The 14,619-nt window shown below is 44.1% G+C and overlaps 1 protein-coding gene across 1 annotated transcript; it reads right to left on the bottom strand.

Moving 5' to 3' along the window:
• Positions 1–5,353: 5,353 nt before the first annotated feature.
• On the bottom strand, positions 5,354–14,428 carry hapln4 (hyaluronan and proteoglycan link protein 4). The gene is made up of 7 exons (XM_030048778.1): positions 14,313–14,428; positions 11,793–11,925; positions 10,510–10,699; positions 9,897–10,069; positions 9,298–9,413; positions 8,727–8,913; positions 5,354–6,943 (listed from the first exon to the last, which is right to left on the bottom strand). Exons 1-7 carry the CDS (start codon positions 14,313–14,315, stop codon positions 6,555–6,557), a joined length of 1,191 nt encoding a protein of 396 aa, XP_029904638.1. The 5' UTR covers positions 14,316–14,428; the 3' UTR covers positions 5,354–6,554.
• Positions 14,429–14,619: the final 191 nt, after the last annotated feature.

Raw genomic sequence — 14,619 nt, 5'->3', positions numbered from 1 at the left:
ACCTCCCTACGGTGGGAGAAGTGTGTTTTAAAATCTCTTCGGATTAGGGAAAAGATATTCTCTGCTGCAAAGACATCCACAAAACTGATAAAATACTTTTTTCAATTCCAGCTCGGTTGACCGGTTGGTGTTAAAATTACAGAGGAGGATGACCAGGGTAAATCCCTCGGCGGTACAACTGAACAGAGAGCGGGGGGAAAGAGAGGCAGAGGAAGGAGGAGGAAGGCGGAGACAGAAAAGTGAGAGGGGTCAGCGGTAAGTGAAAGAGAGGTTCTGTTTGGCTGCGAGGAATTTGTGAATACAGCCTCTGTACCTGCTGACCCCTCAGACCTTCAGTTCACCGGATGAGAGTCCGCTCTTATCTTGGCTGGTTTTATGCTCACACAGCACCGTCTTCTTTCTCTCTTTCGCTTCTCTCACCTCCTCTTCAGTTTCAGATTATTATCCCCAAACACCTTAAGACTCTATTTTGTGTTGACAGTCAATCGCGCTGAATCCATCGTCTTGTTCTCGTCCTCTCCCTGCGTTCGGCCTGTCTGAGCAATGTTTTGTTCGGTTTGTGCGAGCTCCAAGGACAGCGCTCATTACGGCCCGCTTACCAGAGTTTCTCTCCTAAACACGGGCGTTGAATGTGACCTTGAGCTCTCCCCTGCTGCAGCGCCGCTGTAGCACTGAGAGATTTGTTACAGCCACTTGGAGCAGCACTCCAAACAATCACCGATATTATGAATCAAGCCCTGAAACATTTGGCACGCAGTACCCACATGCACTTCCTCTGTGCTGTGAGCGGAGTGCCAATGAGGCTTACCTAACTGTTGGTTTTCCTGTGTGTGTTTGTGTGCGAGTGCTGTGAGCAAGATGAGTTTTATAACTTGAGCAAATGGACCCATATGAGCATCTCTCTCCATGACCTTTCCCTTAAAAGCCTGAAAAAGCTGGAAAAATAGCATTCTCCCCTCCATATTTGCCCAGATCTTTTAAATATAACTCAGCTTTGAGATCAGCAGATAAATTACAGGCATGCAAAGCTTGACCGCTTGTAACCTCGTTCTTGTTTCGATGTCAGGCTTCTCTGGCAGGCATGGCGAATCAATGGGGATCTCTGACACCATCCTACATTTATCTCCTAATGACTCTGCCAAAGTTCAGGCAGATTACGAAAACCAACAAGGGGTTTAGCATAATCTTTTGCTCTTAGACCTGACAGTTTCTCACACACCAACCTTGCACCCTCTCTACAACTCTGTCTTTATCTCAAACACATAAACAGAGAAGCTCGCAGGCAAAAACTCACTTGTTCCTGTTATTCCCCTCTCTCTCTCTCTCTCTCTCTCTGCCCGTCTGTCTAACACACACACGTTCACGCGCACCAAGCAGCTTATCCGAATCAAAAAAGATTAACATGCATCTTAAACTCATTTATCTTCCTTATCTTCATTGCAGCCCGGCTGTTGAATAGCTTCACCCCTGAATCTGCGTTCACACCCATCCCAGTGACATGACTGCAGATGGTGGAGCATCGGCTCACTAATAGCTTCCCTTGCAGCTATGTGTCTGTGTGTCTGTGTGTGTGTGTGTGTGTGTGCGTCAGAAGGCTGAGATGGAGGAGCAAATCCAGCAAAACGTCACCCTGAGCCAGGTCTTTCATACCCTGTCGCCACTGTCGCACTTCGGCTCCACCAGCTGTGTGTATGCTGTGAAATGCTTTGTTGTGTGACCACGACTGATGATCCAGAAATCTGGCTTCATTAAGCAGCTTATAACACATCTCTCTACAACCGGATTTCCACGCCTTGAGAGCGGGGAGCCAGGGAAAGCGGTGACTGGATAGATGAAGGCAGCTTTATTTCGCTGTAGTCATTTTTAGACGCTTTCCTGCTCCGGACTGTTCTAGGCCACTCACTGTGCTGTGCTTGAAGGCCACAGGGGGTAAATTGCACTGTAGGCTTATTAGGGCAGAGCAGGGCAGAGTGTGATAATGGTCTTATGAAATATGACATCAGAAGGATGCGCAGTGTTATTAAGACTAAGCGTTGTGAATCGCTAAACAGGCAACGTAATTGCTGCATCCGCAACAGCAGCACAGCAATATCTCACCAGCTTGTAAGGTCAGGAGTTCACTTCTTTATCTTCCTCGGGGAAGTCACTCCAAGTTCCTTAAAAGGGGCAAAGTGCACACAGGCCTTCAGATGAATTGTAGGTGTTGTGGGATTGGGTTTTTTGACCAAGGTGAGATAAGGTTCAGCTGTTTGTGTACCTCTGGAGCCACTCAATTCCTTTTGTCCCCCCTAACAGGAACACAATAGCTCGCTGACCAGCCAATTTCTGCATCGCAGTGCACAGCCACATACCCTTGAGTCTTCCTCCTCTACACTTCGTGTTCCTCCTTTCCATCCTCTCCCACTTCCCTCTTTTATGTCCGTCTTTCTTTCATCCTCTCACACCCCTTTCCCTCACCTATCCCTTCTTTACACCTCTTATTCTCTCCATTCCTTTACATCTCTCTCTTCCCCCCCTCTCGCCTTCCACTCTCTCCTTCCCTGCTACTTGGTGTTTCTGCTGAGGCTGCCTGCCTTCCTTCATCTTCTAGCCCCACACACACACACTCAAAGGCACACACGCACACAGAAACTCGTTCTCACAAAACAGGTTTGAATTGTTTCATTAACCTCCCACTATTCTTTTCTGACCCAATCTGGGATTGTCGAAACAGCCCAGTGAGTAAAACCAGCGTGACTCCCTCCCTTGATCTGTGAGTGCTGCAGAACCACGACCAAACAACAGAGCTCATGAAAAGATAAACACGCACAGCATACTTTTTTTTTTTTTTTTTTTTTAATTTGGAGGCCTCTATAGATGACAAGGCCAACGCCATCTCTAATCTCCCATTCATTAGCCGCAGCAATCCATTAGATGGTTAACACTTTCAATTATCTCAACATTGCTGCCTGTTTAAAATGCCTTGCGCTCCAGGGAAACTTCCTTGCAATTTGGTCAATTACTCATCTCTGCTAACCAACTGTTTCTAATGCATAATGTGTAGCATCAGCAGCATCCTCTGGCTGAATTACACACTGGGCTGCAGAGAATGCATAAGGCATTAAGGGAGATTGTTTAGGGAGACTGGGGTAATTTCAGAAGCTATTTCCCATGGGCTAATGCTGTATGGATGTGGCGTCTTTGTTTGTGTGCTCAGACATAACAAAGTTGAGGTCTGGTGCAAAATAAAAGCGGATTCCTCCGGTGACGATCGAGCTCCAAGCCTTGCAATTTTCCAAGCTTAGGCTGCAATGTACACAGATGGAGAGTGAACCCTGTGCTTAGTCATTTTTAGAGAAAGAGAGAGGAAAGATTTCATCAGCTTTCGCCTCCTAATGAGGACTTTTTTGGTCCAAGGGTTGGTTTTAATACCCTGGATAAAAAATACTATCTGCATTGAGGCCACATGTGTGCTGTGATTTCCTCACAACATCAAACCAGGGGTGCACAAACTCCCTTTAGATGTCCCAGGTTGTCCATTATTAGCCTGTATATTCACCCTGGGCCAGTAAAGATGGATGTCAGTTGCAGTTATGGAGGACCACATGTGTCTCTAAGTTCAATCAGTTGCTGCAGTCGCTGACTGATGCAGCCATCAGGGTTACAGTGTTATTCTCTTACATATTAATCTCGCCCAGTGAACCTCTTGACCTCCTTAGAACAAAGTGTGCTCACTGCATATCGTAGAAGTGGCCTCTGCCCTGGAAAATTTGGGAATGGTCCCTTATCTCAAAGGAGGGCCCAGAATTCAGATAATATATTTTCAATTAGAGGCTTACTGATTCAGGACTGATATGTAAATATTTAAGTGGGCCATCCCGCTAAAATCAACATCCAAATTTAATCGATAGCAATTAAGCCTTTAAATATTAGAGATTCAGCTTGATAAATATGTTTGATGTCATTAATTCTGTCCCATTCTGTCTTTTTTTTTTTTCTCAGCTCTGTGAGGCAGCCCCTGCTTTCTGCCCTCATCTCAGTCTTGTTCGGAGTTCCTGACCTCTGTCACAGGCTGATAAATGAGAGCCAAATGAAAGGCAGCGCTATCCCATCCCTTTGTATTTACTCTGTGGCTGCACTCAGTTGTTACAGGGTCACCTAATTTCATTTCATGCTCAGAAGAAAAAAAAAAAAAAAGCAAGAAGGCTTGATGAAATGAGAATAGCACTTTCATCTTCTGAGGGTAAAAAAAAGAAAAAAAAGAAAGAAAAAAAAAGTTTAAAGATCCAGTCTCTTTAATGGAACACCTCTGTCTTTGCACCCACTCCCTGTACCTGTCTGTTTCTCTCTGTCTCTACATTCATGTGCTTTTAAATGTTACTGTTGTGAGTGAGGAAAAGAAGTGTGAAGAAGCTCTAATCAAGGCCAACACCTCTCTGACATGTTCCCTACATATGGTGTTTCATCTGCCTGGCCTGCTGAGCTCACAAGTGTAGGTATTTGGAGAAGTGTGGCTGTTATTCTGGTTAACAGCTGCATGCAGGCAAAGCTCAGTTCTGCTTGCTTCTGCTTGCAAAGCACCACCAGCAGTCAAGAACTGAATTAGTGGGTGCTATGTATAATGTTATTGCTGTTAAACCAAGACAGAGTAGGGCACTTAAATGCCATGCAACGTGAATGTCGATTGGGTTAGCATTATAACCCCATGCACATAAAATCATCTAAATTACTTCCCTACTGAAATGTGGAATACATAATCCTCCATAAATTATAAATGTCATAGTGCATCAAGCAGGACTTCGCTTATTAATTTAGTGGCTGTGACTCTGAAATTCACACTGTGGCCCAGACTAATGGGATTGGTGAGTGTACTCATGGAATCATTAAAGTAATCAACTTTAGCAATCAAGGTCATTTCAGTGGCCGTTTTCTCCTGTTCAACGAAAAAGTGTGCAACACATGTGATTGCAATGACCACAGTTCTCACAGCTCAACGTTATCGTGCAGGATTATTTGATGATGTGCGATTTGCCACAAACTTGGCTTTCATTACAGGCTGCCAGTTGCTATGACGATTTCATGGTCATTTCTGCCGTGTTGGCGCAGCATCAAAATGTTGTTTTTATTCCCCACTCAAAGTCAGGTACGCTGCTCAACACCACTAACAGGCAGACACTTGAGGACAAGAGGTGCAGGAGACCACTGATAAAATATGAAGAGTTTTGTTCCAAAAGTAGACATTCACCATTTATTCAAAGTGACTCTTACTCAAACAGATGATGAGTTACAGAGCTAAAACAGAGCATGGCATTTGTTAAAAAAAAAAAAAAAAAAAAGTATATAGTTAAGCCAGCCTGGATCTTCTGTATTGTAAATACACAGAATGATGAATTTTAGATAATTTCTTTTTTTATTTAACGTTCCCCCAAAATGGATATATAGCATTTTGGAATGGAACTTTTCGTACAGAAAAGGACAGCATCCCAGCCACACACAGCTGTGTTTTTTTGAATCAGCAACTAATCTCAAGACTTTATTTTTCCCCATATGATTCATTCATCCAGTAGCAGCAGCTGTGAACACATTCTGCAATAAATGTCACCGCAATGCTTTCATTCCAGTGAGACTACAATATATCACAATATAATATGTATAGTGCAATTTGTTGCCCGGATAGCACAGAAATGAAGTATGTGAGTTAACTTAGCAGTTATTGTAGCTATCTATTTCTGTTTATTCAGCCCCAGCGACAGTTCTCAGCCTAATAAAACATGCTTGCTTGACTCTAACGTAGGATGCTATTATAAAATATAGCTATCTATAAATAAGTGCAAATATTTTAGAGCAAGTGCAATATTTACTACTTGGCCTGTTCGCTCTGATAATGCGGGTGCCAGGTCTTAGTTAATGAGAAAAATGAGTCATATTCAAATACCACATTGTGCCAGAGGGCTGTTAACCAAGCATGGCATCGGGACACAGGCGTTTGCACTGGGAACAGTCAAAACTTACAGGACATCTTGGAGTTTTTCCCATACAGTCAGGCAGATCATTCATTTTCACTCGCTAATGAATGTTTTCACCCTGGCACTGTTACACACTGTCGCTGGCTCTGCACTCAGGGACCACAGGAGGACAACACTGAGGGCCAAACACACCATGTGGTCCAAGCAGACACACACAAACACACACACATACACACATACAGACAGGTAAACAAGGACAGTCATGGCAGACTTTCTGATGTGTGCTGATCAAGCTGTAGTATAATCTTCCATCCATTGCCAACAGACACACACACACATACACGGACCCACACACACACACACACACACACACATTCCTTTACGTGATTGACTGACTGGAGACAAAAGGAGAATCAACCTAATAAAGACGTCACCCTTAATTTTACACAGCCTCACTTCTCCTCACTGGCAAATCTGCAAATGAGCACATCTTGTCCGTGACTGTTTTACTTTAGAAGCGATGAATGGAGTCTGGCTGCTAGGCGACAGTTGTTGCAGTAAAATCTAAAATTGCATTCCCCCCCCTCCTGCTCTCAGTTTTTTCCCACTTTAAATCACTCTGGTGGCATTCATGGGCATGCTGTTGCTGCTCTTCCTCCTTGTGGAGCTCTCAGCGGGGCGTCTCGTCGGAGTACCACCTGCTCCCTCCTCCTTGTTCTTGCGGAAACAGTAGACACCATAGAGGCGGAACTTCTTATCAGGGAAGCCCAGGTGTCGGACACCTGGCTGTGGCCCTCCACAGCGGGAGCGGGGGTTGACTATTGGATAGCGGATGCTGCCGTCCTCCAGCCAGCCGGCTTCACAGCGGTCAAACAGCTGGATCTTCCACGCGGCGTACAGCTGACCCACTTTGGCCACCACAGAACCATCGCGAACGCACGCCTTCACAGCCTCGGCATAGTTCATCTTCTTAAAGCGTTTCAGGAAGTACACTTTGCCTGAGGGGGAGGCAGAGGAAAGGGCACAGAGAGCAGAGGAGATAAGAAGAAAGGGGAAAAGGTAGATGTTTGTTTTAGGAACATGACAAAAGGTGGCGGAAAAGAGCCAGAGCAAGAGAAAGTGAATTGTATAAGAGAGCAAAAGGAGAGAAGGAGACGGAGGAAGAGAGGCCCCTGAGACTGGCCTAGCCCTGAGGGTAGATATTCTCAGTTTTCCTGGCCTCTCTGCCTGAATGTGTTCAGAATATCAAATCAATCCTGCAACTGTCTGGGCAGCTGCTCAAAATCGAAAGGCAATACTCCATCAGTGGACAGCACTCTCACTCAAAATTACTCTTAAAACGCTTCCATTTTTACTTTCATCTCACCTCTGGGGAGACTTCTCGCCCAGCAACATTACAGAAATTGGTATCCTGATTGCTTGAATTGTTTGAACTGAACTGAACTGAACTGAACCACAATGTCGTTCCTCCAAAGAGAAGGGTGAAGGCTGAGTAACATAACCAAGAATAAGGAGTGGCTGGCTTCTCCTTTAACAACAGAAGCTATCATGAAAATCATGCCCACAGCTTTAGCCTTGCACTTGGCTCTGCTATCGATTTTCCGCTTGTTTATGTGACTGGCGGCTGTTAGAGAAGCAGAATATTGTCTCATATTTCCCCAGGGGCCGTTCAGCAAATACGATCCAGCTGGACCGAGCTACAGTAGTGGTGACGACCACTGCTGAAGCCCCCTGCTCACAACAGACTGTCCACAATAATTAACACACAGGGGAAGCCATGAGCTGTGGTTTAAGGCCTCTCTGACATTCTACCTTCTTCTTTACAGAGGAAAGTCACTGACAGTGCTTCTTTTTTTTTTTTTTTTAGTTTAAATTCATCAATTATGGCTTCTTGTTCAAATGAATTCCACTGTTGTTTCTCTATCTAGATGACAAAAAAGAAAATCTATTTTCTTTTGGAATGAACAAGAAGTTTTCATTCCCTCCCTCAAAACTTCAGAGGTACATGCAGCCTTGAAGTCATAAATGATGTTTTTCCAAATTGAATGTTTAAAATTCCTCCAGCAGCAAATGAATCATTCTGTCAGGAAGGTTTATACGTGTAAACTACCATCGATTGTCTCCAAGACTGCAGCTAACTTTTACTGACCCAAAAAACAAGTTGGCCTCCTACTTTCCCAAGTTTATTTCAAGTTCAAGAACCTGGAGGTGGCTTGTGTGACGGAGGCACTCGCAGCCCCACTGCGGGAATGTGATGTAAATCAAAGGGCCGGGAGATAAAAGGCTGTGGTTGGCACCCACAAGACACTGTGGTCCTCTTAGCAGGGCAGATCAACACAGCCTGATCTAAATCCAATGGCCCTAGGCCTGCAGGATCACAGGCAGAGATCAGAGACAAGGCTCTCGTTTCCCTGTGGTCCAGTGCAACCAACACATCCTCATTCTATAGCACAGCACATTGTCTTGTCCCCGTCCACATGTCAGATTCAAGAAATGCTCAATATTGAGTTGGATATTTATACAGGAGCAACTTCATTTGGGTGTATGGTGGTAGACACACTAGGGAGGGGTTTTAGATCTTTACAGATCAAAAGCAGGGCATTCCTTCACCATAACAAACATCCCCCACACTGTACACCCACCCACCCATCTCTCTCTCTCTCGCTCTCTCTCTTTGTCTATCTCCCCCTCTCTCTCTCGCTCTCGCTCTATCTCTGTCTATCTCTCCCTCTCTCTCTCTCTTTTTCCCTCTCTCTCTCTCTCTGTCTGTCTATCTCTCACCATTGAGGTTAGAGGTGAAGCAGAAAGCATCGTAGCGCTCGTCCTCCTTGTGCCTGTAGCCGTAGTTGCGAACGCCAGCAGGGTTGTCCTTTCGTCCGCACTGGTCTCTGGGATGGGAGATGGGGTACTGGACTGAGCCATCCTCCAGCCATCCTGCATTACACCAGTCCAAACCTTCCAGCCAGGCCTGCGGGGGGACAGATACAATATCAGGGCCATACTGAAGGATTAAGGATGTTATTAAGAGGAGGTAGAACTTGGTTTATCTCGTCCAACATAAATCCATCACTCTGGGTCTCGATAAGGCCTCTTGAAATAGGAGAAGTGACCTGTAGAGGGATCACCGGCCCAGTCATGCAGTTAAATAATCTGAACTTGAGGAACTGCTGCTATGAAACGGTTTAAGCCTGAGGATTGCAGCCAGTTAGTGAACGGTTACAACTAAAAGTGGATATGTGGATAAATGTCCTATGGAAGGTGTTGAGAAATCCTTGATAGTACGGACAAAATGCTGTCTTCGTAAATCTACAATACACGTATAATTTCTATGTTTAAACCTGCATCAACTCACCTTGTGTAGTTGGGAGTGAGAGGCCAGGATGGCATCCTGCTGTTTGCATGCGTCCTCTGCCTGGTGGTAGTTGAGCTTATAGCGCCCCGTGCGGGGGTAGTAGGGAAACACCACTCCTACAGGAGGACAGAAACAAGCCTACATCTTATCATTTGTCTGTGTGGTATTCAATCCCTTTTATTGTTACTTGTAAGAACTTTCTGGTATCATTTTCATTTCTACCTCTTCTGTATTTTTAAGATTTTTTTGGGCATATCTGCTTTATTTGACAGTCACAGTGGAGAGAGACGGTTAAGGCAGGGGAGAGAGAGAGAGGATGAGATGTAGCAAAGGGCTTGAGGTCGGATTTGAACCCAGGACCCAGGACTCAGACTTAATGCATGGTACACACTCATATCCAATGAACTACCTGGGCACCCATCCTCTTCTGTTTTTTTTTTTTTTGTGTGTGTGTGTGTGTGGTGCTGTGAAATTTGATGTGATGGGAACTAGACCCGATGGATATCATTAATTACACTTTATAAAGCTTTCAGAGTGGCATGGCTGACTTTGATACACTGATACTGGGCTTCAACACAACCCAGTGCCTGATTCCTGACCTTCTAGGTCAAGGTTGACAAATCCTGTATCATCTTCCATGTCATTAGTGACTTCACACTCGTAGCGTCCGTAGTCCTGCAGTGTGACGTTGTGGATTATCACTGAAGCGTCACCCGGCCCCGCCTGCTCCAATGACACGCGGCCCCGATACGATCCAAACACACGCTGCTGCCTGGAGTGATTTGAAAAAATTTAGAAAGAAAGTTTTATCACTTTATCATTTATTGTCCTTTACATGCTCAGAACTGTGCATAATAGTGAAATGACCTCCATTTCTCCTAACTTGTTTCAATTAAATGATTAAGATCAATTTGAGAAATGCCTCGGCGAAGGTGCACTGTATGTGTCATTTGCTATATCGTTTCTGAGTTGGTTCAGGAAAATGTTGGCTACCTTCAAACTTGCAACATGATGTATGAGTGTGTCTTTGCAAACCCATGAATGCTAGGCACGCAGAGTATGTGGCGCTGAAACAATCTCAGGTAATCAAATCAACATATTTGCACATTTCTCAGCAGGTTATCTGGTTGCGCCCTACTGACAGCCAGGAAAAACTGATTAAAACAAATTGCTTTCAAATGTCAGGCAGGCTATGTGAAATGCAGACTTTACCTTCCAAGTGCCACAAAGACATCTTCAAACTGCAGGGCGTCTGTCACCTTGGTCCACTTGATTCTGATGCGGGAAGGGTCGGTGCTCTCTGGCTCATGGTGGAAGCGACAAGGCAGAGTGATGGAGCCACCGCGATGTGTCACCACCTTACCAGGAGCTGTCTGCACAATCACCGCACCAGTGTCATCCTCTGCAGACATGACGAGAAAAATGTGAGTGACTTAGTATCATACTATATTTCTGGGACTGATAAGCCTATAACATTTTAGCCTATCTATATTTTCAATTGTATGACCAGATTAAATAATGGTTAAAAAATACAGTTATAAGTCAGTTTTATTTTTGATGTGGATGTATAGTGAATTCTCCACTCTTACACAAAAATGTGCAATCAAGTCTATCTACTGCTGTTTTGCAATCAGCCCCTGACACTGGCTATAGTTGAAAGTAGGTGAATTCTCTATGAAAGACCCAAAATGCCTGCATAATCACACAATTCAATCTGTGATTTTTTTTTTTTTTTTTTTTCTGAGGAATATTACAATGCGATGTTGGGGAAATTGGATTAGTGTCAACTAATAAAAACTGCTGTTTTCTTGTGCTGTCACATTTGTACCTTGCCATCATGCATATCAATAGGAGAGAACATTTTGTTTTGTTCATGTTAGATGAGTCCAGCATGGGGTGCATTCTCTCCTCTACCCAGATCTGTGATCCGTCCAAATCAACCTCTGCAGAGATCCATTCATTTAAATGACCCAAAACCAATGGTAAGTACAGGCTTTGTCATCCAACTGAGCCTTCACAAGCCCTAGTTTGTATTTGGTGAGACTTTTGTGTGCCTGTGTAAGAGAGAGAGTGTGTGCATGCTTATCTGTTCCCTGGGCAACCAAAGCGTACACACACAACAAGTGCGGTGCAGCCATTTATTGAAAGATTTTAAGAGGCTTTCTGCTATGTTGTGACCAGATAAAGGCACCTATAATTATCCATGGCAGCCAGCAATTAGTCCTGTCAGCTGCATTGCTTACTGCTCTCAGCAAGGTTGTTGATCATCAACCAGCCACAAAGGCACCAAGTGCTGCTTAATCAAAATGTGGAACACATTATTGCACCAGCGTGAGGGCCTGCAGTGGCATACTACAGACAGAAACAATGTGTTACCATGTAATCTGACAACTGTGGAAAGGTGTCCACTGCCAAATAGTGGAAGGCTCATATATCATTTGTCACATTGTCATGCAAAGACGATAAAGATCTCTGCACTTTGGGAGAAACCTTACCCAGCACATGTACCACCTTTCTCCGTCCCTTCTCTATATCGGCCGGCAGGGAGGTCACAGACAGGACGAAGGTCAGGATCATAGCCATGAAGGACATTTTTCCAAGGGTCAGAGGAGGAGGCTTAGCTGAAAGCTACACGAAAGTCACATCAGAGAATTAGCAGTGTCATATTAGGAGTGTTATATTTGCTCAGAGTGGAGAAACCTGTCAACAAGCCCAGTGGCAAACTGATCAGCAGCAACTCTCTGTTCTCTGTTTGACTACCTACTGTTTTGTTTTGTTTTCCCAAAAGGGTTTCTTGGGAGTTTTCCTTACACACAGAGGGACTGGTGGTACAGGGTTGGCTACATTTTGTAGGATAGGACAGAATTTGCAGAACAGACCTTGCAGTTGTGTGTGTGTGTGTGTGTGTGTGTGTGTGTGTGTGTGTGTGTGTCTTCTCTGTGTTTCAGTCACTGTGTTTTGTGCTTGATTGTTGATGAATTAGGATCAATGTAGTTGATCAGTGTAGCTGATTTCCAATATAAAATGTAGATCAAAGCTCATTCTTTGTAAAGTCCTTGAAGACATGCTTGTGATAGAAGGCAAGCTTTATAAATAACTGAACTTGAACTTGAATTTGATCAACCATGTAGCCATCTGGTGCACCGGGGCTAATTGCACATCTGACCCCGCTGCACACACAGCTAGATGCTCGACTTCATGTTGTTAAAAACTTAAACAAGACAGCCAAAAGGCAGCGAACAACTGATAATGACCTGAAATCAAGAAATGTAAGTTGACTCATGCTGGATTTGGTTTGATATCAAGTTATGTTTTTTTTTTTTTTTTTTTTTTTTTTAATTAACCTATACAGTCACCAAGCTAGCTGTTATGTTACCGTTTCAGCTGTTAGCTTACCGGCCCTCTAGCTAACACATTAGGAGATAGCATCGTCATATTTTGGTCCATGTTTTAACTTTGTTAAGCTTTTATTTTTACTGTAGTGCCGCTGGAAAGAGTGGGAAACAAGACAGGAGACATAGATAACTAAAGTTAGCTAGCTGCAGATAGCACATAGCTAAATTGAGAATTCACCAAAGGCATCTTAATCAAATGTAGTGGCCCAGATCAAATGTTAAGATCCAGGTATAACTCCTGTACAACAGCAAAGAAATCAGTTGCAATCGACAATAATTATGGGTATCAATCATTAGGGGGAGGAGACAGTGTATTTTTTTTAAACGCTTTAAGTCTTTTCTAGTGAGTAGATGCATAGTACGATGTAATGTAGCTAACATCAGACAGTTAATAACCAGCATTCATTCAAAACTATTCATTAAAAGCTGTATAGAACCATAAACAATGGATTTGACAGCAGCACAAATAGGAGGCACAGTGGTAGTTTCAAAAGTAGAGCAGTATTGCTATGAATTTCCTTTGTCATTGTTAAAGATGAAAATAATGTAATGTAAATTAGAAATTAACAGAAAATGAACACTTTGTCATGACCAGGGGCATAACCCTGGATAAATAGGCCGTGAGCAGCAGGGGGCGCCACAGTTAACAAAGGGACGTGAACAGTAAATCTGAACAGGGTACAGACTACAAGGAAACTTGTAAGGAAACTAATAATGAGGTATACTACATTATTGGCTTTTTGCTTTATTGCCCCAGAAGAGCAGTAGAGAGTGCATGTATTGCTGTCTGTGGAGATGAAATTTCAATGACATGAGAAGAGGGAAAAGCAAAGGACCACACCAGCTTTTGAAAAGGGCCCACCACACAATCCATTCATAAAACACCACATTATGTGACTCAGTCATTAATTAACAGGCAGCAGCCACATAATCAGTTTGATTACGTCACAAATCAGCTTTGTCGTGATCCATGAAGCATAACTTTGAACAATCAGCTCAAAGTGAATCCCTCGTGAAAGTATAGTGCTGTTAATCCTGGGCAAGAGCCTGACATCCTCAGACAGACTCTCTCTGGATTTTGAATGGGAGTGAGCAGTGGTTGCATATGCAGCGCACTTGTATGTGAGAGTAATTCTAACAGTGCTGCATAATCTCAGGGTGAAGGCTGAGGAAGAGGAGATACTCCAAAACAGCTCTACCTTTGAATTTTCTTGCACAGATTCATAGCTTGGCTTTTGCCTGCATAGTGGGAGGCATTAATATCATCATAACAACAAAACATGTGCGTCAGAAGGGCCCTATTTATTAACTGTGATGCTACTGATGTGCACTGCTAGAGGTCTGCATTGTCTGCAGAGTGTTACTTGTCCCCATCCACTTCATATGTTAAAGAACTGCTGCAGCACATTACTGTACAGTATATCTGATCATTTCAAGAGAGGCCTGGTGAAGCAGAGTTACCAAAGCAAGTATAGTTTACATGCACACTGAATCAACCCTGCTGCATCATTTTCCCCTCGGCCTCACTCATTCAAGGTTAGTCCAATGAGCATCCCCACACTTTTCATGCAGTGCAGAGACTGCATAATGCGCAGAACCGAGCCAAACCAATGAACTTACCATGACTATCACAACAGGATTATTGCTTGATGAATGAAGTGGATGTGCCGTGGTGCGTCGTTAACTCCCCAGCCAGGCTAATGTTGTTCTGCGGCGGGACTCATCTTCCCCCCGACTCTCTCTCTCTCTCTCTCTCTCTCTCTCTCTCTCTCTCTCTCTCTCTCTCTCTCTCTCTCTCTCTCCCTCTCTCTCTCTCATTCACTCCTGCAATTGGCGTGTCTTGTCCCACTACTGATCTCGCAATGCAGGGGAACCACCGGTGCTGGTGGGTCCCGCAGTCTGCCGATGACGCAGCAGCCGTTTGATA

This window comes from Myripristis murdjan, chromosome 4 (assembly GCF_902150065.1).
Source record: "Myripristis murdjan chromosome 4, fMyrMur1.1, whole genome shotgun sequence".
NCBI lineage: Eukaryota > Metazoa > Chordata > Actinopteri > Holocentriformes > Holocentridae > Myripristis > Myripristis murdjan.
Note: the sequence above shows the minus strand (reverse complement) of the source record. Positions and strands in the feature narration are given on the sequence as shown.